General features: G+C 42.9%; 1 protein-coding gene across 4 annotated transcripts in view; it reads left to right on the plus strand.

The window, feature by feature from the left end:
* The window catches only part of LOC6592336 (dystonin), a 69366-nt gene that overhangs the window by 3764 nt on the left and 43546 nt on the right, over window positions 1–22056 (plus strand). For all 4 annotated transcript variants that reach the window (XM_026985071.1, XM_026985072.1, XM_026985073.1 and 1 more), the window contains exons 2-4: window positions 12717–12778; window positions 13314–13403; window positions 13506–13676. In XM_026985071.1, the coding sequence (XP_026840872.1) occupies window positions 12717–12778; window positions 13314–13403; window positions 13506–13676 (323 nt within the window). The remainder of the gene's footprint in view (window positions 1–12716; window positions 12779–13313; window positions 13404–13505; window positions 13677–22056) is intronic.

Below are 22056 nucleotides of genomic sequence, written 5' to 3' on the forward strand. Positions count from 1 at the left end.
TTGGGCTTTTTAATTGTCGTTATGTATGCGTGTCTCCATATCGATTCTCGATTCTCCATTCTCCAGCTGTGTGTATCTCTATCGTTATTCTACGTACCGCCTGTGGCCCCTGTGTTTGTCTAGATATCTCTAATTAGTTTCCAATTCAATTTGCATTTCTCGTTTGTTATGTTGCCCCCCTGTTCCTTCCCTTCCCCCATGTATCCACAGTAATTATTCGTCTTAAATTATGACATTTTTAAGTGTTCTGGAATTGAATGACTCTAAAACCAATGAAACCTCTGAATATATTGATAATGATTGGCATTGGCTTGCTTTTTGTAGGCTTTGCTTCTCTACTTTGTCGCGTGTTGAGTTCTTTATGTGCGAGAATGCGAGCTTCTTATAGATACATATGTAGGATAGGGTTCGTTTCTCGTTGAGTTATGATCTTTTTGAGGATCGTGTCTTGGGTGTGGACAGAGGAATACATAGTTTAAACAACTCCCTCTACACGCCCGGGAATAAAAACCGCATGCATGTCGTGTGCATGATGTGGGAAATTAAAGGCAATTCATGAAAATATTTATTTCGAATCATTAATAATACTTGTAACATTACTTGTATTCCCAAAATAGCAGGTGACACTCGTGAATCATATTCACACGAACCTGCAGTAAATATCTCGCATTCGAAACGGCTTTTTTCGTCTCGTACTTCCCCCAAGGCTACACCGTCCACCGTACACCATATGGCACCTTTCCCAGACAATTCTCTGTCACTCGAAAATCCCATCTCCATCTCCCCTACACGCTCCCTATCTGTACGCGTACATACCTACGAATGTATCTGCCTATCTCTGGCCCTGCGACAACCTCTTCTGAGTCATTAAGATAAGCAATTTTGTGTGTCAATTTGTCAACTCCAAAACGAAACAGAAATAAGGCTTTCGGGTTCGGATCAAAGCCAAGAACCGACAAGCACTTGAATATAAATAAAATCTATAAGGAATGTATCTACACACAAATTATTTGTACACAAATATTTAATTACGCTACTAATTGCCAGTGACGATACGATCCACGACAGCAGCACACTCCGGCAGTCCACGAGGTCAAGATACTTTGTCTTCGGGAGGGAGCGAGAGAGAGGGAAGATACAGATACTCCCCTCCCGCCGGCAGATGTTGTGCAATGTTTTTTTTGCTACCACATCGCGAGTGGAGTGGATCACAAGTGGCTTTATTTATTTCACTTTTTCCATTCAAGGCGTTGGGGACTTGACTTTCACAGAAATTGCAATGATCTCAGAGCACTGCGTTCAATATCAGTTTATAGATATTTATGACCTGTTATATATAGTAATGTATCTCAGCCAGCGATTGCGTGTCTCTCTCTGTCTCTGTGTGTCTGTCTGTCTCTCTCTGTGTGGAGTGGGTGGAGTGGCCATGACGTCACTGCTGCAAAAGTGAAACAAGTTGGCCTTTGTCAGCAAATCATTTAAATGACATTACACGCGAATGAAACTAAACAACAAACGAATACGAATACGAATCGCAATCCCACAATGTTTGAGTATGGGACGCCCACAACAGCTGGGGAAACCTGTTTGCTAATATTATGGGATGGGACACAGTAACTACTGGATCCCCAGACAACAGTCACTGGGTCACAACTGCCACGTCCACTGCCACAATGGAAAGGGGGGGCACGGGGCACCCTTGAGCTGGAGTGCAACTTACACGAATCTTCCATATTCCATTCTGTTTGCCACCCTCGTTTGTACAGAGCACAGACGGGAAAACGATGTAATATACGTATCCATACACCACTATCTAATCGAGCAGAACTTGACACGTCCTGTTTATAATATATTCTTTCAGCAAAATCCCTTCAGTAATGTTTTATCAAAGTAACAAGCGAAGCAAAACATTATCATTTACACTGTGCACGTTCACATGTGAATGGTAATTTGCGGTTCAATATATAACAAACATCAGCTGTTATTCTCTGTTCATCGGATGTAATCGGATCCAACTAACTTTAAAAAAAAAATAAAATTAAAATTAAAAATTATAAATAAACTAAAACCAATATTTCTCTATTATATAAAATAGTTTTGGGTAGCGGTCTTTCAGTGGTCTTTCCCCCTTGGTATGGATTAGGTGGAAAATACCAATGTTTTTTAATAATTATGGGCTTAGAGAAGAGTATCTTGATTTTGAAACATTCTTGGATTTGCTGTATTTTGACCAAAACCTCACCTCAGCCTTAATTAAGTATACTTCTTCCAAAGTCCTGTCTTCGATTTTCGATGAATCAGCGTGTGTTAAGGGTATTTGTAGTTGGCTTTCTCTTGGCCACTTTTTGATTGTTTACTTAGTGGTTGTTGGGAGGTCCACACAACCGACATTCCTGTTGTATTTACTTTGTGACTGGACAGTTCAATAAGTTCACAAAAAGTATCGACAAAATTCCACATTGACACATTTCTCGTTTTGGGACGTTTCGCAATATAAAATGCACAAAGTTAATGCCAGAGATAATGTCTCCATCCACAGAGGCCACTGTATGGAGCACATGACGTTGTGCTTTTGCCGATGGTGTGGGGAGTTGTGGTGTAGACGACGCCCTCTGCGACTGCAATTGCCGGCATTCCGCGGCCAAACGGGAAATTGTCTGGCAGCAGAGCGGAGCCTCAGGGGCGGAGCTTGTATGAGACGGATGCTGGTGGGGGACGGGGACGGGCGGAATTCCGAAAGCTGTGGGCGTAAGCGTCGTGGGCAGAGAGTGGCTTAGTAATAGTTAGAGTCCCACTCCGAACCGGAATCCCTTTTGGAATCGGAAAACTTTGATTGACACGCAAATGGCGTGTCAGAAGTCCATTCAAAGTACCATAAGCAATCAACTGGCAATTAAAGCCACCATTCCACCCCATTAGAAATCAGCTCAACGATGTGCGATTTCCGATTACTAATTAAAACAGCGATAAAACAGAAAGGAAGCAAAGCCCATGCCCATGCCCATGCAGATCCATCTTTTCAATATGCTGGTTATAGGAATTCTAAAGTTGTAGGATATATTCTTGAATGGTTCGTAGATCCCTTGGAGAACATCTGTTCAATATCATATTACCCGCCTGCAATGAAACAACAAAAAAATAGGGTGAAAAATACGCCTTTAATTCGCTTGCAAATATCGATTGTCTTACGAGTGTATTGCCACTTGAGGAAGTGGCCTGTCAGAAAGGAGGGGGCTGGCTGGATTATCTAGATACAAGAATCACTCGACTGCGACTGCGACCGAGACATGCAAATAAAAGAAGGCGTAACACACACACGTACATGCATACAGTCTCGCCATGCCCGGTGTGTGTGTGTGTGAGTGTGTTTGAGAGCCGAAAAAAGCAAAGCTTTGGTCGCATTAAGCCTACGCCAAAAAAAAATCCGACACTCATTTATGGACACTACTGTGGTGCGGGGCTTAGTCACACTCCAGTCCAGTCCCAGGCCTGACTCACGCCCCGATGATCGAATATGAGTTTATGTGGAGATCGCCCCTTTGGACTCCTTCCTCTCTTTCATTTCCGTTAGACATGAAACGGAATGAAGCTGGAACAGCTGTTTGCCTGTCGGCTCGCTGCTGCTGCTCTTGACTCAAGTTCCAGCTGGAATTCAACTTTCCATTTTCATAACCAGATTGTGATTGCCGCCGCCGCACAAAACCCACCCCAAAGTCAACTGCATCTTTAAAGCTCGCTCTCACGCAACGCTCAGCTGATCTGCGGGCGCTCTTCGAGTTGAGCGTGGAATAGCCACTCAACTCAATGCCTGCCCTGCTCTCTTTCGCTCTCTCTCGCTCCCCCCTCTGCCACTCTTTGGCGCTCACTAATCTTTTGCATTTTACATTTTTATGGATTCTTTTACTATTTTTACACATAAATATTTTTACTCTTGCCGCTGCCGCTGTCGCTGTCGCTGCTCTTCTACTTCTTCTTTTAATGGTTTTTGTTTATGTGAAGAAAAGTGCAATTTGTTTACAACCGGGGAGATCTTTTTTGTGCTCTCTTTTGCTTGAGGCTCGGCTCTGTTAATAAACCACAAGAAAAGACCACAGCCAAATTAGGGCTTTCTGTTTATTAACGGCCATGACCATTAGCGGTTTGTCTTTTTGGTCGACAAGCCCACATGTGATGTCCGTCTAAGCGGCTTCCTCTGGCCCGCAGAAACCACACACATACTCACGAACGCAGGGCAAGCTCGTAAGCACACAGATACTCGGACCAAATATGAGGAATTTCTTTCCATTTTGCACACTCAATGACAATTTTGGTCATTCATGCAGTCCCGCAGAGTAGCTCCACTCAAACTCGGAGTGCGAGAGAGAAGAGACCTAAAGAAAGAGAGAGAGAGAGACGGACCCGATCGTTCTCGCGCGCGCTCTCTTCCCACCAGTGCTGCCAGATTTTTAGAGTCACCATAAGCCTCCTGCATCTCTGTTTGTGAGGACTTTCTAACAAAAAGTATTGTTTTAGTTTGTGCCATGCTTGTATTGGACGCAATATGTTTTTTAGCGTAAATCGCACAACTTGGCCGCAATTTTTGCCTTATAAAAGCAGCAGTACGATTTTGTGGGATCAGTTGGCACATTGCGTAGCCACTCCTTAATTTCATTTTTTGTTTGTAATGTGCAAACATGTGCAATACTGTAGTGTGACTAAAATTTATTAACGAATAATTACCATACATTTGTAAAAAAAATACGAACAAGAAATATGATTTTTGTCCGACTTCTCGCTAAAAATTAAAAAAAAAAAAATTGTTTTGTACTAAATTATTTTTAGCCAAAGTGAGCTAAATGAACTTTTAAATAAGCTAGATTTCAGGCTATAAGTATTTAAATTTGTTTTCAAGCTATTTGGTTTTAAAATAAGCCAAAATGGCATCACTGCTTCCCACACAGGCCGCCGCCACGAGTACACCTGCCTCAATCAACTCAACGCTTGCTCTCTTGAGCGCATTCCACTTTCAGCAGCGATACCGAGCGGTTGGTGTCCCGCAATAACGAACAAAAATTATAAAAATTGAGAATCTAGTGAACGTGGATGTGTGAATGTGTGTGTGTAAATTTGTGAACGCACACACGCATCAGCACCGCCTGCCGTTTGTCTAACTTGGCCCTAAACGTGAGCAAAAGAGGCAGAAATCGAAGAAAACTACTTAGTTTTCTCCGTCTCTCTCTCTCTCCCTCTGTGCCCGCGAGTGTGTGTGAGAATTCAGTGCGAAAAACGAATAGTGGAAGAGGCTTATTAATTCACAATTACATTGAATTATTGAACAACACTTGTAGAAAAAAACAGTGTTTATCTTTGGTGGAAAATAAAGAAATAAAAAAACTACAACAAAACACTATACAAATAAATGAATGGCTAAATTGTGTGACTGACGCTTATCGTCCAAAACGAGAAGTTGAATTCCTTTGCGGCTGGGAATTCGGAATGGAAATGCAAACGGGAATTTGGAGTGCGAGTGAACAGGCTGGAAGCCGCCGAGCCAGTCGGTCCTTTCCAGCAGCAGCTGTGTTGCATTTTTGAAATATTTGCTTGAACCAAACACACAGACAAATCCCATCCCATCCCCCAAAACCCAAAGGCAGTCCAAGAAGTTTCAACCGACTTGTGGTTCTTTCTTGCCATTTTTTGTTGTTGTTTGGCTGGTGGCTGTCGGCTGTCGGCTGGCTTTTCATTCAATAACCAGTTTTTGTGTCTTTTTGGTGAGCTTGAATTGCTCTTTAGGGGCGATCCGGGTCTCTCGCTTTTGATCGCTGCTGCACGCACAATAAAATAACAGAAATAATGTAGTAGTTTGTGTTTGATTTGGGTTTTCCTTTTGGAAAGAGAGCTACTCGCGCAGACAGAGAGACAAATTAGTCATGCCAAACGCATGCACAGGTCGTGCCTCGATCTCTTCTCTTTCCGCCCTGCACTCTCTCCCTCTCACACTCTCTATCTCCCTCGGCATTTGTACCTGTAGTTTTCACATAGTTTTCTTAGAACAGGCACATGCCAGGCATAGTTCTAGCTCGCTCTTTGGCTTAGCTTAAAACGAGTGAAAGAGAAGCAAATGCAACATGTTCCCGCATAACTGTGCCAGCCAGTGTTGTGAAATGCAATGGGAACAGACCTAAACAACAAAACAACAACAACAAAAACAGCCCAAGTTCAAAAAAGTGCAAGAGAAATATTTTCCATGAATTTATTGTGTGAAATTTTGCATGTGAATGGAAAACTGCACACGGAACCAGCAGCAGCAGCAACAATAACAAAACACAAGTGAAAATTATTAAGTGAAAGATGCAAAAACTGGAAAAACTTTAAAAGAAGGTGGCGCAAGAAAGAGAGGAAGTTTGGAAGGGAAATCCCCGATTTTGTGATCGAAAAAAGTGAAAGACTAAGGAAAAACTAAAACTAAGCCTAAAGTCAAAAGAGAAAAAAACATTTTGGTTGTCACTCCAAAATGCAAAACTTTTGCATAATTTGCATAAGTAAAGCAGAAACTCAGAAAACAATAAACAGAAAAGTCTGAATGAAAAATGAGCGCCAGAAATGAAATGTGTCTTCCCAGATATACATACATATATACATACATATGTCTTATACTAGGTGTATATACATATAACGGTGTGCGTATCTAATCAGAGCAACAACCCGTCTCCTGGGCCCGCAGCTGCCACATTCATTTATTTATATTTATTCGCCGAAAGAAGCAAACTCCATGGGAAGCAGAAGACCTCTTTTTGACCACAAGAGAGTTGTGCAAATGAAAGTAAACCCAAAAATAAATCAAAGTTTAACTTCATTTTTGTCGTTTGTTCGGAATGCAGAAAGAAAGGAGAAAAAGTGAAGCCATTGAGCTTTTGTCTGATTTCAATCTCGATCGCCCTTCTTCTGGTCGTTTCTCTATCGAATCCGACAGATACATAGTGTACATGTGTATCTCTGGCCCCAGCTCAGAGACAGTTCAAGAGCCCCTTTGGCTCTTGGCGACAAAATGCACCTCTCTATGTGTCTCTCTCTGTATCTGGCAGATACATTTCGCTCAGTATGTTTTCTTTTATTTCTTGGCCTTTGGCCAATTGGAACAAAATGCCGGCAAACGCAAAGACAAAATAGTGGGGTATATGGTAGATATATAGTTTAATAGAAGACACTTCCTCAAGCGGCAAGCGGCAGCCGGCGACAACTTTTACTTAATTTTTTGGGTTTTTTTTTTGCACTCGCCTCGGGAGATCTATCGCAAGTTGCATCTCATTTGCCTTCAGCTGTGCTGTGCCGATGATTTCACGTTCAAGTACGCCAAGCGTTTCGTCTGAATCATCGCCACTCGTTAAAATGTATATATATATATACTGAAGTGTACTGAAAAACTCCAACTCCGCAGATAAACAAGAGCCAGCCATCCATTCCAACCGTTTGTCAATTGTGGGCAATAAAAATAAAATCCCAAAGTGCCATCCGACGAAGCAGTACAAAAAATCCATCCGCACACCCCACAGAAAGCAAAGCAGACACACACAAATATACATAAACTCCGAAACGTGCTAAAAATTTATAAATATACATCAAGTGTTCGGGGGAAAGTCTGTTCTTCGCTTTTAATGTTGTGCCACCCACAAGATGACGTCGCACTCCTACTATAAAGATCGCCTCGGCTTCGATCCCAATGAGCAGCAGCAGCAGCAGCCGCACCAGCAGAGCACCAACTCGATGAAGCGGAGCAGCTCGCGGCAGACATCGCACCACCACCAGAGCTACCACCATGCAACAAGCAGCAGCCAGTCTCCGGCCCGAATCTCTGAGTCGCCCGGTGGTGGTGGCAACAATGGCAGCCTGGACTTCCATCAGTCGCAGCGGGAGCAGCGCGATCGGGAGATCTACAGCAGCAGCAGCAACAACAACAGTCACCATCATCAGCATCATCATCACCATCACCGATCCTCGGTGGGAAGTGCCACAGGATCAGCAGCAGCAGCAGCAGCTTCTCCCCTGTACGAAGGAAGTCCGGCCGCGCCCAAAAAGGCCAAGCACTCTTCGACGCAGCCACAGCCGCAGGGCGGATACGAGGATGCCCTCACCCAGTTCAAAGGTAGCATGTCCATTTGGGATCATTTTATTGAAGATTGGGACATAATGCGTAAGTCGGCACAAATAGAGTTTTCCACGGGATCCATTTCCGATTCCGTTTCCCTCAAGGCATGATCCAGTTGAAAGTTTCGTTGGTTCGTTTCGTTAAATATCTGTTCAGATGGAGGATTAACCTCCTGTTGCCTGCTAAAATCTAACCAGCAAAGATACATGTTCCAAGCATATGTTGTATCTGTTCCCCTGCCAGCTCTAACAGTCCAAAAGATTTATTATTAATTTCTTGAGCGGAAATCATTTGCATTTGAAATTTTTGCCTGCTTGGTTCTAAACACTTTTTTGTATCTTTTGTATCTGGCTTGTTTCTAGTCCGTAGCTGAATTCCAATTATGATTTTCTGCGCTGCGCTTAACTAACACGAAAACATGTTTTTCACTCCTCACACAATTATGACGGAAGCTTCGGAATCTTAGAAGTTGGAAGCGAATTATAAAGGGTCAAGGTCATGGCAATCAACTTTTGGCAGCTTAAGCTCTTTGCTTGCTCTTTGATACGATCGCTGCTAACTAAAAACAAAGTTACAGGGCATTGTATTATGATTCTCAACTGGTTTAAGGGGTCAAATATATAATCAGACAGAATACGAACTTGTTTAAGGATTATATATCATTTATGTACATATGCAAAACTTTTCGGTGATCGAACACATTCAAGGCCCTCATGAACCCATAACGAATGGAGCCGAAAGATTTCTCGAGCCTTCCATTAGGGGCCGCATTCTGCATTCAGTCCCTCTCTCGAGGGAAGTTCCACCTCAAAAAGTTCTTTGAAATAGGGTCTTTAGCAGAGTGCAAGCTCTTTTAATTTGGAATCGATGAGCCGCTGCTTAAGACTGGCATTCATATTATGCCAACCCGAACCCAAAGAGTGGAGTGAAGTTCAAGCACCGGGGTTGATTGCATTGCGATAGAAGGTTACATTATACACGTTCCCCCTCTAATTATATGCATTTGACATTCACCAGGGATTGCGGAGACCAGGGATATGACCCTGTCTCCCTGCCTTTTGGCTAACCAACAATGATATTAATTATTCCCAAATATAATATATTCCGCCAGTCACAAAGCTGTTGACACTTCTTGGGCAAACAAACCCGCGACGGTCGCGGGCCCCAGACACTCGCACTCACACCTTTCTTGGCACATCAAACGGTGATCAAATAAAAGGGTCCCAGGCCCTGACCTTGGGGGGCGACGGGAACATTTCGCCAGCACAGCACCCAAAATTGATTAATAAACAGAGATTCAGTTAGGTCCCAGAAAAAAATAATTGGGTAACTTGGTTTATTTGTGGAAAACTGGTTAGAGTGGGGCCTGGTCTGTTCTGTTCTGGTTTCTGGTGATGAGGTTTCTCTGTGGCGTCTGTGGCTATCATCATCATCATCATCATAGCATTGCGGTCATCCGAAGACGACTTTTTGCCAAAATTAACAGTAAGAATTCCTCGAATTTCAAACCGAAACTCATTTGCCTTTCAAAACGAGCTTGAAGCTTATTGACTTTTTGTAAACATTCGTGAGTGGTTTTTGTGTTTGATTTTTAAAGATACTGAATAGTTATTCAGACTAATTTGTTGGCGCCGTTGGCGCTGCGAGTTTGTCATAGATACGATCAGAATTCCGCTTTGGCGGTGCATTCCTTCATTCCCTCATAACTATTTCTGTCAGTCTGTTTCTGAGTTCATAGTTTATATCGGGCAAATCGTTTGGAATCGTCGGTGTGTTTCTTATCAACAGCGATTGCGAATGGTCAAAACAACAAAAGAACGTCCTTCACTGAAAAAAGACCATTTTATTGTGCATTGTGTGTGCGTATGACATATGTATCTTTAAGAGTGCTAATCAATGACAATGACTAAATGCAAAAATAAACATTAACAAATATCAAATAAGCCACTCTTAATGTTTCCAGCAACAACCAAAAGCGGGACAGAGAGAGAGAGAGGGGAGTTTGCTTGGGTGGCCGTATCTTCTGATACCCTATTCTACGATCAGACGATTTCTAAGAATCAATAAAAGATGAGTCTGATATGAATTGAAATCTGATTGAGTTATGCCGGAAGGAAAGACAGATTCTGGCAATATTTATGGCTTTATACCATCAAGTTTATAGCAGTGTTCACCACAAATACTATGAAATTTATCTGATTAGTTGTGTGCGTAAACAACACGCACAACGGAACACCAGACAACGGAAAAATGTGATTGTATTGGTGCCGGACACTGTTTTACACCGTACGTGTAGGGGCAGAGCAGCAGCAGAACACTTTCCCATCCTATCCTCATACCATTGAGAAAGACATATAAATATGTATTCTTATTTATTGCAAAAATTTCTAAAAAATCATCATACTCTCAGTTAGAGTATAACAACAACAAACACAACTTAACGAACGTTTAATCGTCGAAAACGAATCCAACTTAGAACGTGACATCATCACGCGCTCTTCAAACGCCCCACCAACACAGAAGAAACTCCGATAGCGTTCTATATGTGTGTGAAGTCGAACACCTTTGCACAACAACAGCAACAACAACAACAGCAGAAACAGAAACAACAATTTTCTGTGAATATTTATGAAGGTATTTTTTTTTTTTTGTTCGCTGTTGCTATTATTGTTATTGGCTCTAAAAGGGGAAAGATAAAAGAGCTGTCCGATTACGATTCCAGCTTGAATGCAATCGTGCAGAAAGATTTTCAGCCAAAGAAAAAGATCCATTAATGAATGGTTGGAGGCAAGGTCCCAGAGACAAGGAAGGTGGAATGAATGCGCCTGAATGGAAAATTGCAATCGAATGAGTCAGAGGTGGAAGGAACATGTTTAAACTCGAGCTCTCTTTCTTTTTCTCTGACACGAGGAAGAGAGAGGCAAAAAAGGGTACGAACGAATATTGCCTATAAAGTAAGAGCAGAACGAGAGTCCTAACATTGAGATCTTAAGGCTGACGTACAAGAAATACAATATGTTGATCTATTAGTAGCTCTTTTGATTGTGATCTAAAGAGTCGAACTGTGATTATACTACTACCTATATTTTGATTTGTTCTTATCAATTGGACGATTATTTCATGTTTCTTAATATTAAACAGTGTTTCCACTCTAGACTCGTCGACGCCAAGTACAAATTTGCTACAATTTAATGTATTAAATGTTGGCCAATAATTGCATTAGCTATTATGTACTTATTTCCCATGGTGATAGCAGGGTACTACAATACCATTATAAAGCTTAACAATAATCCCTTTTCTGGTTCTCTGATACTGTTTCAAGGGCATTTCAGCTTCGAACCTTTTCATATTCATAGAGAGAGAGAGAGAGAGAGAGAGGGCGAGAGAGCAAGAGAGTGTTAAAGAGAGTAAAAGACAGTCAAACAGGTTGTTTCACTCATTTAATCGCGCTCGCTCTCGCCCACTGATTCTCTCTCTCTCTCTCTTTCCCTCTCCCTTGCAGTTGTTTTTATCTATCGGCGTTTTGTTTTGCTTTTGAGCTTCTGCTCTGTCTCTCCGAGTTGAGTAGCTTTTGTATCCTCTTTTCTTTTCTATCCTCCACCTCATTCCATTTCCCTGTTTATTGTTTTATTTGTATGGCACTTCAGTTTATCGGGTTTATTGAACGACTTAATACTTTTACAATTTTACTGAAGGGGAGACCTTTCCATTCGATTCGATTGCGAATCGACGTTGAACTTTTCTGCGGATCGCCAGAGTAGTTCTGGACTGGCCTTTCCTTTGTTCTACAGTTGGGCCTGTGATTAGATAACGTGTGATTGGGTGGGATATACACCACAAATATATATATTATACAGGTACTATTGTACAAAAGACCCTGCATGGATGTTGTCTGGTGGAGCTTGATAGCTCCAAACCCCAAAGCAGCGTTTGTTACCCCACTGATTGCCGCACAAGCCGTTTAATCGATTAACCGTTTAACAACCTGCAACATGTTCGGGACTTTTGTGCCGAAGGTAAAGAAGAACATGACCATTAGCTTATCTATAGATTGGCTATTCCTACGAAAGAACACACAAATCAAAGCTGGCTCTCCTCCTTCGCCTTGTTATCGTTTTTTGGTATTTAGCACGTCCGAAGCAAAAACAGCATTGACCAAAGTTTATTTGGACCCTGAGATACACCAAAGCGAGAGGCGGTACAGCGCGTAGAGAGAGTAAGAAGGAGCGGGAATTAATAAATAAAAAAATGGTAAAACAAATTAATTAAAGCCTTAGGCCCGCACCCGCACCGTAAGCAAAAATAAAGGAAAGAAAAAAAGAATACACCCTCAAAAATCTATAAAATAAAAAGAAAAATTGTTTGCTTAAATTAGTTATGCTCCGCTGATTGGTAGGCGTTCGAGTTTCGAACATTTTACATACATTATTAATTTCTCAATCAGCGATGATGCCATACCCCATAGAGTCTTCTTTCGGCACAAACTCCCCCGAACATTGCATGATTTTATGAGTACTAACCAAAATAGGCTCTGCTAAATGATGTTTTAATGCGATCTTTTCTTTTTTCCTTTGCACTAATTTTGCTTTAGACGAGCGCGATGCCATTCAGAAGAAGACATTCACAAAATGGGTTAACAAACATCTGAAAAAGGTGAGTAAATGGTTGAATTATCTCTCTCAAAAAACATCCAACCCCAACTCAAACTAAGAGCTTTTTCAAATCTGAACCCATTCCAAATTCCTTTCCAAGCAGCATTGGAAGTATGCCAAGGTATTGTCCAACACTAGGTTAAACATTTCAGTTTCGCTTAGCAACACTTAAAAAATCCTTGAACTGATGCGAAATAATAATTTTTTCAGACCTACACTATGCTACATGTGTGTGTTACCACAAATGGCATACCCTGTTGTTCTCAGTCTGTAAGTGAAATGGTATACCTCTTCTATGTGTCAGAGAGAACTTGAATGGTTTTTGTTTCTTGCCTTTTAATCACCTGAAAGATGTTGAATTATTCTTGCACTTATTTTGCTGTTTATTTTGTTGTTCAATCGACAGAGATTTGAGTTTGTTTGCATGTTTGTTGTGTAGCTCCTCTTAAATTGATTGGCAATTTTCGCATTTAACTTTTACTTACGTATGTACCATTATTTTATCGGCGCACCCGCACCCGAACCCTCGCCCGCAGGCCAATCGTCGTGTGGTGGACTTGTTTGAAGATCTGCGCGATGGTCACAACTTACTTTCACTCCTGGAGGTGCTATCTGGCGAACACCTGGTGAGTGGTCATACATCCATTCATTTGTTTTCAATTCACTTTTGTCACGCTCTCGCTCAACCACCTTCCATGACACTCTCTCTCTGTCTCTTTCCCCTTTAGCCACGCGAGAAAGGTAAGATGCGTTTCCATATGCTGCAGAATGCACAAATGGCCCTGGATTTTCTGCGCTACAAGAAGATCAAGCTGGTCAACATACGCGCCGAGGACATTGTGGACGGCAATCCGAAGCTGACTCTCGGCCTGATCTGGACGATCATATTGCACTTCCAGGTGAGTGGGGGGTGCAATGGTAATGCGTTTCGTCATTCTACGCATTCATTGATTGAGTAATTGGAGCAAAACTGTAGGCGTACCCTGTCGACTGTCGACTGAGGACAGTGGGCACCTCAAAGTCATCGAGACAGCGCCGCCCACGTACCGCCGCTTGGCTGTTGAAGGTGACCCCCGGCCAGAGTTTGTTTTCATTTGGGCGTTTTGGTTGGCTCGATCGATTCATTGAGCCGACTCGACGTCCCACACAGCAGCACCACCACCAGCAGCAGCAGCGCAGTGCTACAGTCTTGACACGCTACGAGCTACGCAAGATCTACCTAAAAATATTTGGCGAACGCGGCGCCGCCTTTTAAGGCAACCCGATTGCCTTCTCTTGGCCGCCGTTGCTGACTGACATACATAACAATGTTGTTGCTGTATCTATATCTGCCATTGTTGCTGTATCTGCTGCTACAGTTCGTCAGCTGCAAGGCCGCGAGTTGGCTGAACGGCCAGTGGATGGAGCAGCACTGGGATGGAGCCAGTTTGGGCCACCTACACAACAGCAACAGTCAGCAGTCAACAAGGGGGCTGCCAGGGCCAAAATCACACATAAATATTGGATGTACTTGATGGGGATTTAAGTGAAATGGAATTTATGCTGTTACGGATCGATGTCCAACACAGATTTCGATTAATATAGGGAGATTTATCGATGTCAATAGATGTTTGTTGATTTTAGCAGCGGAATTAATATGGAAACCCAAGATGGGTACTAATTATAGTTGATAGCTGTGTTTGATATCGATATTAAATATTTCATTCGATTTTTGTTCGATAATCAATCGATATTTCTGTAATACTTTCTGTATTTATGCTTCAAATGGCATCGAAATATCATCTTTAAATATCGATACGACTATGATTGTATGCCAATTGATACTCAAGCGATAACGATATTTATCTACCTACGATAGGATTGGGGTATTGTGCGCAGACGCCTTGCAAGCTAAAGTTGATTCTTCAACAAGATGTTCTTTCGATTTTAATATCGATTTTCCCAATCCAATCGATGTCAGAATCGATATGTTTGAAAACAAATCAGAGGTCCATGAGTCGTGGTTGTTTTGGCAATCAATTGCAGGCGCTTACTCATCAGCAGCCCCCACCAGCATCATCATCATCGATCTCAACAAGATCGTCGTCATGGCGCACACATTTCCGCACAAAACCAATCCCCCAACCAGCTAGCCAGCCAGTCAGTATGTGTGTCAACAGCAGCAGCAACAGCAACAGCAACTAGATGCAATATAAAACTTGAATATTTCGTAATTTGCGACAAACGCAGATGCATTTTGAAGCTTGGAGCCTCGCTTGGCTGTGGCTTGACTCCGACTTGATCGATGGCGCACATAAATGCTCAATGATGCTGCCAGTTCACCGACCATGAGGCAACAACACGCAGCAGCAGCAGCAGCAGCAACATCAGCCACCGGGGCTGCCAAATGGCGCTCATTCAATTGAGGCGAACGAATTGTAAATCACTTGACAATGTGAAACTCAATCGCGCGTCATGTACTGTTTCGCTGGGATTTTTATTTATTATTTCTTGTCTGTTGTCTGGCCGCAGAAAGCGACAGCAGCAGCAGCCACAATTGTCTGCTCCAAGGATTTATGTATATCGTTTTTGCTGCAATTGCGGGTGTCTGATGTCATCTGCAGCAGCAGAATATGCAAATCCCCCAGGCAGATCTCGACTTAAAAGGATATCTCCTCTTGATTTGCATACCAAATTCTCGATTTCCCAAATCCATACATATGTATGTACATACTATATCCAAATCCGAACCGACATCTTACAATTATGACATAATTCCTATTTTCCATTTGGGTGCGACAAACGAAGCTGTTTTCGTTTCGTTTGTGTGCGGATCATCGGGGTATTCAATTAATGAACAATGTGTTTTGTAGGTCAGCTATGGGAAAAGTAGTAGTATTATTATTATTAGTTTGCGAGCGGAGTCAAAGCAATTTGCGCAAACAGCAGCCGCTGGCAGTTTGTAACGCTGCTTGGCTTGTAATTAAGTTATAAATTGTGCAAGCAAATCGATTTGATCTATGAACCACCCACGACAACAATCAATCAGAGACTTGGGGGCTTTGCTTTGGCTCAGACTTTAAATGTCAGAGAAAATTCATCTGTTAGGCTTTTGAATACAGCTCAGAGATGGTTCGAGTGGATATTCTAAAGCTCTCAATGAATTTATTTTTGTATTTTGAATGCCTTTAGAATTTTATTTAGATTTTGTTTAAATACATGATTTCAGTAGTTATGAAGGAGTCGAGCAGCAATGAATCTCGTCATATGTTTTGTTAAACTCGATCCCAGTCTCAATTCGAACAGCTGTGTACATACCTCGTCATGCCCACGACATGTATTGTGTTTCTTTGGACACTCGGGAGTTCTCTTTTGAACTTTTCGCTTGTGCGTCTCGCAGCTATGGGGGCCCTAGAAGCACTGATAGCAATTGGGAGCTGTTTTTTAATTAGGCCATCATTTACGATGGAAGGAACATCCTTCCTGTGTGTTGAGTACTTCCTTTGGTAATCTAAAAGCTCTACTTGGTACTATACCGCAATCAATTTGAAAGATCTAGTGTTTTTAGCACACTTTAAGCCACCCCCTATGCCTATCTCAATCTCCATTTCCAGTCAGAATCCATTTAGCTAACCTTGCGGCTGCCACATCAATTTCCTAAGCTTCTCAATTGCTGAATTTGAATAATAAATTGATGGAACAACCCCTCGGGGGATCTCACTGAACGAGATCTGTGTCGAATGATTCTGACAAACGTTTTCATTATGAGCATCAGATAATTTTCCAAGCAATTTGCCATTTTTCATTGCTCGTTAGTTAGTTGGGGAGATACACGGACGCGTGGAGATGTATGCGAGGCATTTGTATTTGGCCAAAATACCATAACCGAGTTGTTTGGCCAAGTCGCCGAGGCATAAAGAAGTAACGCCTCGAAAGAAAGCCAACTGACAAACAGAGAGACGTCTCGTCAAGACAATGGCTGGCCCCAGCAGCAGAGACATTCTCACGTCATCGTTCCAAGTCGAAGTCGAAAAAGATTATTATTATTTGTTATTCGTTTGTTGGCATTTGATTTATTATAATACGTCGCGGTATGTGTTACAATAAAGTCAATGCCAGAGGCAGTAACAAGAATTGCTTATAAACCGAAATTCAAATAAGTGTACAAGTATTTTCTGCCCTGTCCATGACATCAGCAGAGCCGTAGGAACGAAACGAAAGACTTCAACGCACAGGCAGCAAACGCGAGATGTGACCAGCTGTGTGCCGTATCAAATGGCCAAAATGGAATGTTAACAACCCAACAACAAATGCACTTATTCGTCTTAATTTATGACATTGATGACTGAATTTTTGAATGGTTTTTGTCTCGGGTGTGTGTGAGTGTGGGCTGAGATCTCGAAATCTCGAAATCTATCTTTAGCAAAAATCAAAAACAGATAAAAAAAACAGCGTCAGAGTTTCATTAATAAATCGAATCGACATTCGATGTGCACATATAAGGAAACCAGTCGTAAGATTCTTTCCCTCTCTCCCACTTGGTATGCAAATGCCAAAGATCTGTCTATAAAAGTTAGAATCGACAGTTGTTTGCACTCGAATAGCGTTTACAAGTGTAAACGTGTTTCAAATGGCTTATAATTAATGTGAATGGAAAGCACACACACAGTGCAATCCATTAGCCAGATAAAGATAGAAACGTATATACATTTCAGGTATGTAGATGAAATTACAAGCAGCTATGATATATCCCAAGGAATGCCACACCGCGGCGCCCACGCAGCCACCCACAATTTCCGATTTGGAACAGGGCTACAGGCCCACAGATTCCCGACATGAAGGGGGAACGGAACGGAACGGAACATGGGCAGGGACATGGAAAAGTGTCAGCTACTGGTTTCATTTTGTTTCCCCACCACAAACAACACGCTTCAAGTGCAAAGCGCTGCTCAAATTACGATAGTTATGAGCATAATGCGGCATTTGTTTACTGGGTTGCATCATATCGGTATTAATAGGCCTGTGGCATGCCCGGCCCTGCCACTGCACCCCACTGCAGTGGCTAATTAGATTTGCAATGCATTTGTGCATTCGAACAGGGTCCGGACGGGACCGGACGGAACCGTCTCCGACCTGCCCGGCGACCCAACCAACTATCTTTGTTGACTGTAGCCATTCGAGAGTGTGTGTGAATAAAACAGCCACAGAAAACAGTTAATGCAGTCCAGCAAGTACATGGGCAGCACATTCAAGCTCTGGAACAGCTGTAGTCTTAGTCCATATGGGGCATTGACAGACAGGCAGACAGACGGTTCAGGCATGCAACATGCTAATTAGCCAGGTCTGTTGCTGCACACATAAATCAAAGCAAGCCACTCGTCAGTTTGCACTTCCGTCTGGGTAAATCAGCTATCACATCCGAGGAAACGAGTGTACAAGTATCTGTAAACAGATTTCAACACCCACCAGAGAGAGATACTCGTTCCCTTTCCGAGCAAATGTTCTATGTCTGCCCTTTTTTGGTTAGAATGTGGCCTAGGAACGGGGAAAGGCATGCAATCTGTTTATAATTTGCAATTAATAGAGATCTGAATAAATAAATCTTTGAAATGCTTTCAAATGTTGATTAAGTACGATTCTCGGGCGTTCACTTCTGCAGCATTCGCTTGTGCGTCTCGAATCGACGTCCAAGGATGTGCTGTTGAGTGCTACTGCATTTTCGTTGGTTCCCATAGAACTAGTTCCTAAGATTTTCTCCATTTCCCTTGTCATTTTCGACCGCTCTTTGATGTAAGCCTGCACACAGTCATTATAATTTCTGTTTGGGCCATGTTTTTGGGTCACTCTGGTGTAATGGGTTTGTCGTGATGTGTTATGAGACGACTTGCTCGTAAATTCGAATTGCAAAGACCCTAAAATACCATGGGGTCATCGCGCAAAAAGGGATTTTTCCCCACGAATCTGCTGGTTTTTGTTTCTATCTACTACAATATTTTTGTCTGCCTTCAGACCAGTGTGTGTAAGCTTTTTTAGAATTTTTTAAAAGTTTTTTTCTGATTTTTAATCAAAACTTGTTGTTCTCGCTTGTTTAATACATTCCACTACCGCTGCTACTGCCTTTACTGTTTTTTTCTTTCTCTTCTATGGATTCTTTTTCTGCCTTCTTCGTTGGGTTATTTTTTGGTCTCTTATTCTTCGTTCTTCTTGGTTTCTTCGGCGTCTTCTTCCTCTTCTAATTCCCATTGTTAATATTCTTTGTGAATGTATGAGAATACGGAAAAAGAAGTACCTCCGATGACGTACCCCACTGAATAGGAGAGCAGAGCCCCTCCTGAACCCTTGGAGCCCTGGAAGCAGTGGAAGAGAGAGGAAGCCAGAGAGCTCTGCCTCTCCTTTTGCCAGTGCTGCCAACCTTCTCGGTGCTGTAATTTTGTTGCTGTTCTTTCTGCGTTACATATGCGTTGGCGTAGGCGTCGCCGTGGACGTTGGCGTCGTTGCCATGGTGTTGGCTGCAAATACGTCATCAAAGCGGCACCGCAGCAACAGCAGCGGCAGAATCAGGTGGAACGCCAACCGCGGCGGTGGCGGCAGCGAAGCTAGCAATCCATAACGGGGGATGGCAGAGGCAGAGGCAACCACACTCGCACACACACAGCCACACACGCACAGCTGTCAGCACGATCGCGATTCCATATCCATATAAAAGTCCGACTTTGGCTTTTGACGCCAACGCTGAAGCAGCAGCAGGCAGCAGCAGCGACAGCGACAACAAAAGCGATCGCCGTGTGCCAATTCCACTCTGTTTCGGTTTCTGTTTCTGTTTTTTCTATTCTCACCTGTAACCGCGCTTCGCAGCCGGCGTTGGCGTTGGCGCTGGCATCGACGTCAACACCTGGGCAGCAGCAGGCAGCAGCAGCACTAGCGGCCACACTTTAAGCATTTTAACTTGGCCAGATCGCGTTTAGTTGTTGTCGAGACGCCGCCGCACACAGCATTTGATGCCGCCGCTCCTCATGTTCATATTTGCATGCGTTCCGTAGCGGAACCAGAACTCTTCCGAACGAACCGTCGAACCACCCCGAACGCGTCGCGTGTGTTCCCATCATCGCAATCTGCCGACAAAGTGCTCCGTCCCCCCCCAAAAAGCAAGCAAAAAGCAAACTGCAATCCAACCAAAGCCCAAAAGTGTTCCAAAGCTGTTCAATTAATTCTCCTTCCTCCCGAGTACGAAAATACCGTATGATGTCAGACCCTGGGGGGTAGCGAGCTCCAAGCTATCCAATCCGATCAGATCCATCTACAACGTTATTAAGGCGACTGCAATCAGTTCTGTTTGATTTATTAAATGCCGCCAATTCCAATTGATTTCAATCGGAGCACTGCAATTGAGTTCCATTCGTAGCTCCGATCCTCAAGCCTATTTCAATTATTTTTGTTTTGTTTTATGACGAGTTTATTATTAAAGTGGGTCTCGAATCTGAGTGGATTTCTCAATTCGTTCGTTCGTTTGTTTGCAAACAAATGGAAACGGGAAAGGGAATGCAAATGGGAATGGAAATGCGAATGGACTGAAAAATAAAGTATAGAAGTAGCTGTAAAATAATGACGTACTCTCCTTGCTCCCTTTACCTACCGGTGTCTCTCTCTCTCTCTCTCTCTCCCTCTGGTTCCCCAGTTCCAGTTCAGAGCTTTTAGTTCTCGTATTTTTGTTGTTGCCATTTTTAACGACACGACGCTCTCCTCAAGTGGTTTATTATTATCGTCTGGTTGACTCTGTCTCCCCACTCTACCTACTGTTGCTTTATTAATTTTAATTTATGAGGCTCCCCGAAAAAGCAGACAATTTGTTAAATTATTTGAAAGTGCCTTGCACTCGGCAGCGTTGGGCAATGCAAATTGGCAAGCATCCGAACATCTTCCGACGAACCATTCCGAACAGTAGCCACCCCAAATGGGCAACGACCATGTACATACCAGATGCTACATCGAAGCTGCCGCTTCGAAAGTCATTGAAAATGTCAAGCCATTAACGCCTCTTAGAGACGCCTCCACAGACACTTTAAGCCCAGGCATCAGCCGCAGGTATTTTTTCGTTTTTGTTTTTTGGAATAATCACATAAAAACCTCGGAGATCGTTTATAGTTTGCCCATGTGTGAGTGTATCAAATGTTGCAATTAGCATTTTTGGCCATATACATATGTACATGTGTGTGCGTGTGTGTGCGTGTGTGTGCTGCTCTGGTCTGGTCACGGTGGTGCGCAGGCGTAGACAGGCGCAACGACAACCTCCAACCTCCAGTCTCCAGTCTCGATTTCCAAATGCAAAGCAAATATTTCGTTTTTATTTTTGTATATGTTCCCCGGGTGGGCGAACGTTTTGGACATGACAACTGTCTTATTGATCTTGAGCCATATAGTAGATTAATCAAGAGATTTCAGCTGAAAAAGTATTCATTAGTTGAGGTGTAATAAGAATATTCTACACAGCTTATGGGAAATACCCTAAAGAATGTAATGCCATAATGCCAGCTGTCATATCTGCACGTCCTTGCTCCCAAATGGTGCTTTTTCGACTGCTTTACAGGAATAGTCCTAGATTGAAAGCTTGAGAAACACTTGTCCACTGGTTACCCTGGTCATTATAGGACTCGCAAGTTGTTTGCTGTGATTATTGGATGCCAAATATTTGCGAGAGCTTTCGTTCATTTCCTGTTTCGACCGTTTCGAGCCTAGAGTGAATGCTTTCTGTTCCATTGCCATAATGTTTCCCCATGCAAATTAGGCTTGCGTTTGCGTGTCTTGGAAGCTCATGAATCCGCTGCCCATCATGATTCAGCAGCGCACATGAACTTGTAGTTATGGATGAAATGGGACGGGACGGGATGGAATGGGATTTTTTGCACAGTAGAAACAGCAAATAGCGCCCAGAGCAAGACTGACAGAGAGTTGAGATAATTATGTGTACGTACAACACAATAAATAATTCGCAACAACAATGGGATGGAGCCCCTTCGCCCGTTCTCCCCCTGCTCGGAACACTTCAGTTCACTCTACTTGGCGCTCGCTGTGGGGTTTCTGCCAATGTCTAGGGCAATGCCGATGGCAGGCGGGGCGCCGGTGAGCAATAGAACAAGACATCCGGTGCCGGGTTTTGGGCTTTCGGCTTAGGCTTTGGGCTTTGGTTGGTTTCGGCTTTGGCTTAATTAAACGCAAATTGCGGACCGGCAACTCAATTGTCTGCGAGCACGAAACGAACCAAAGAAAAAGAATAACAATTATTTTTAAATCACGCACAAAAAT

The sequence above is a fragment of the Drosophila persimilis genome, unplaced genomic scaffold, assembly GCF_003286085.1.
Source record: "Drosophila persimilis strain 14011-0111.01,24,50 unplaced genomic scaffold, DperRS2 tig00000002-arrow-pilon, whole genome shotgun sequence".
Taxonomy (NCBI): Eukaryota; Metazoa; Arthropoda; class Insecta; order Diptera; family Drosophilidae; genus Drosophila; species Drosophila persimilis.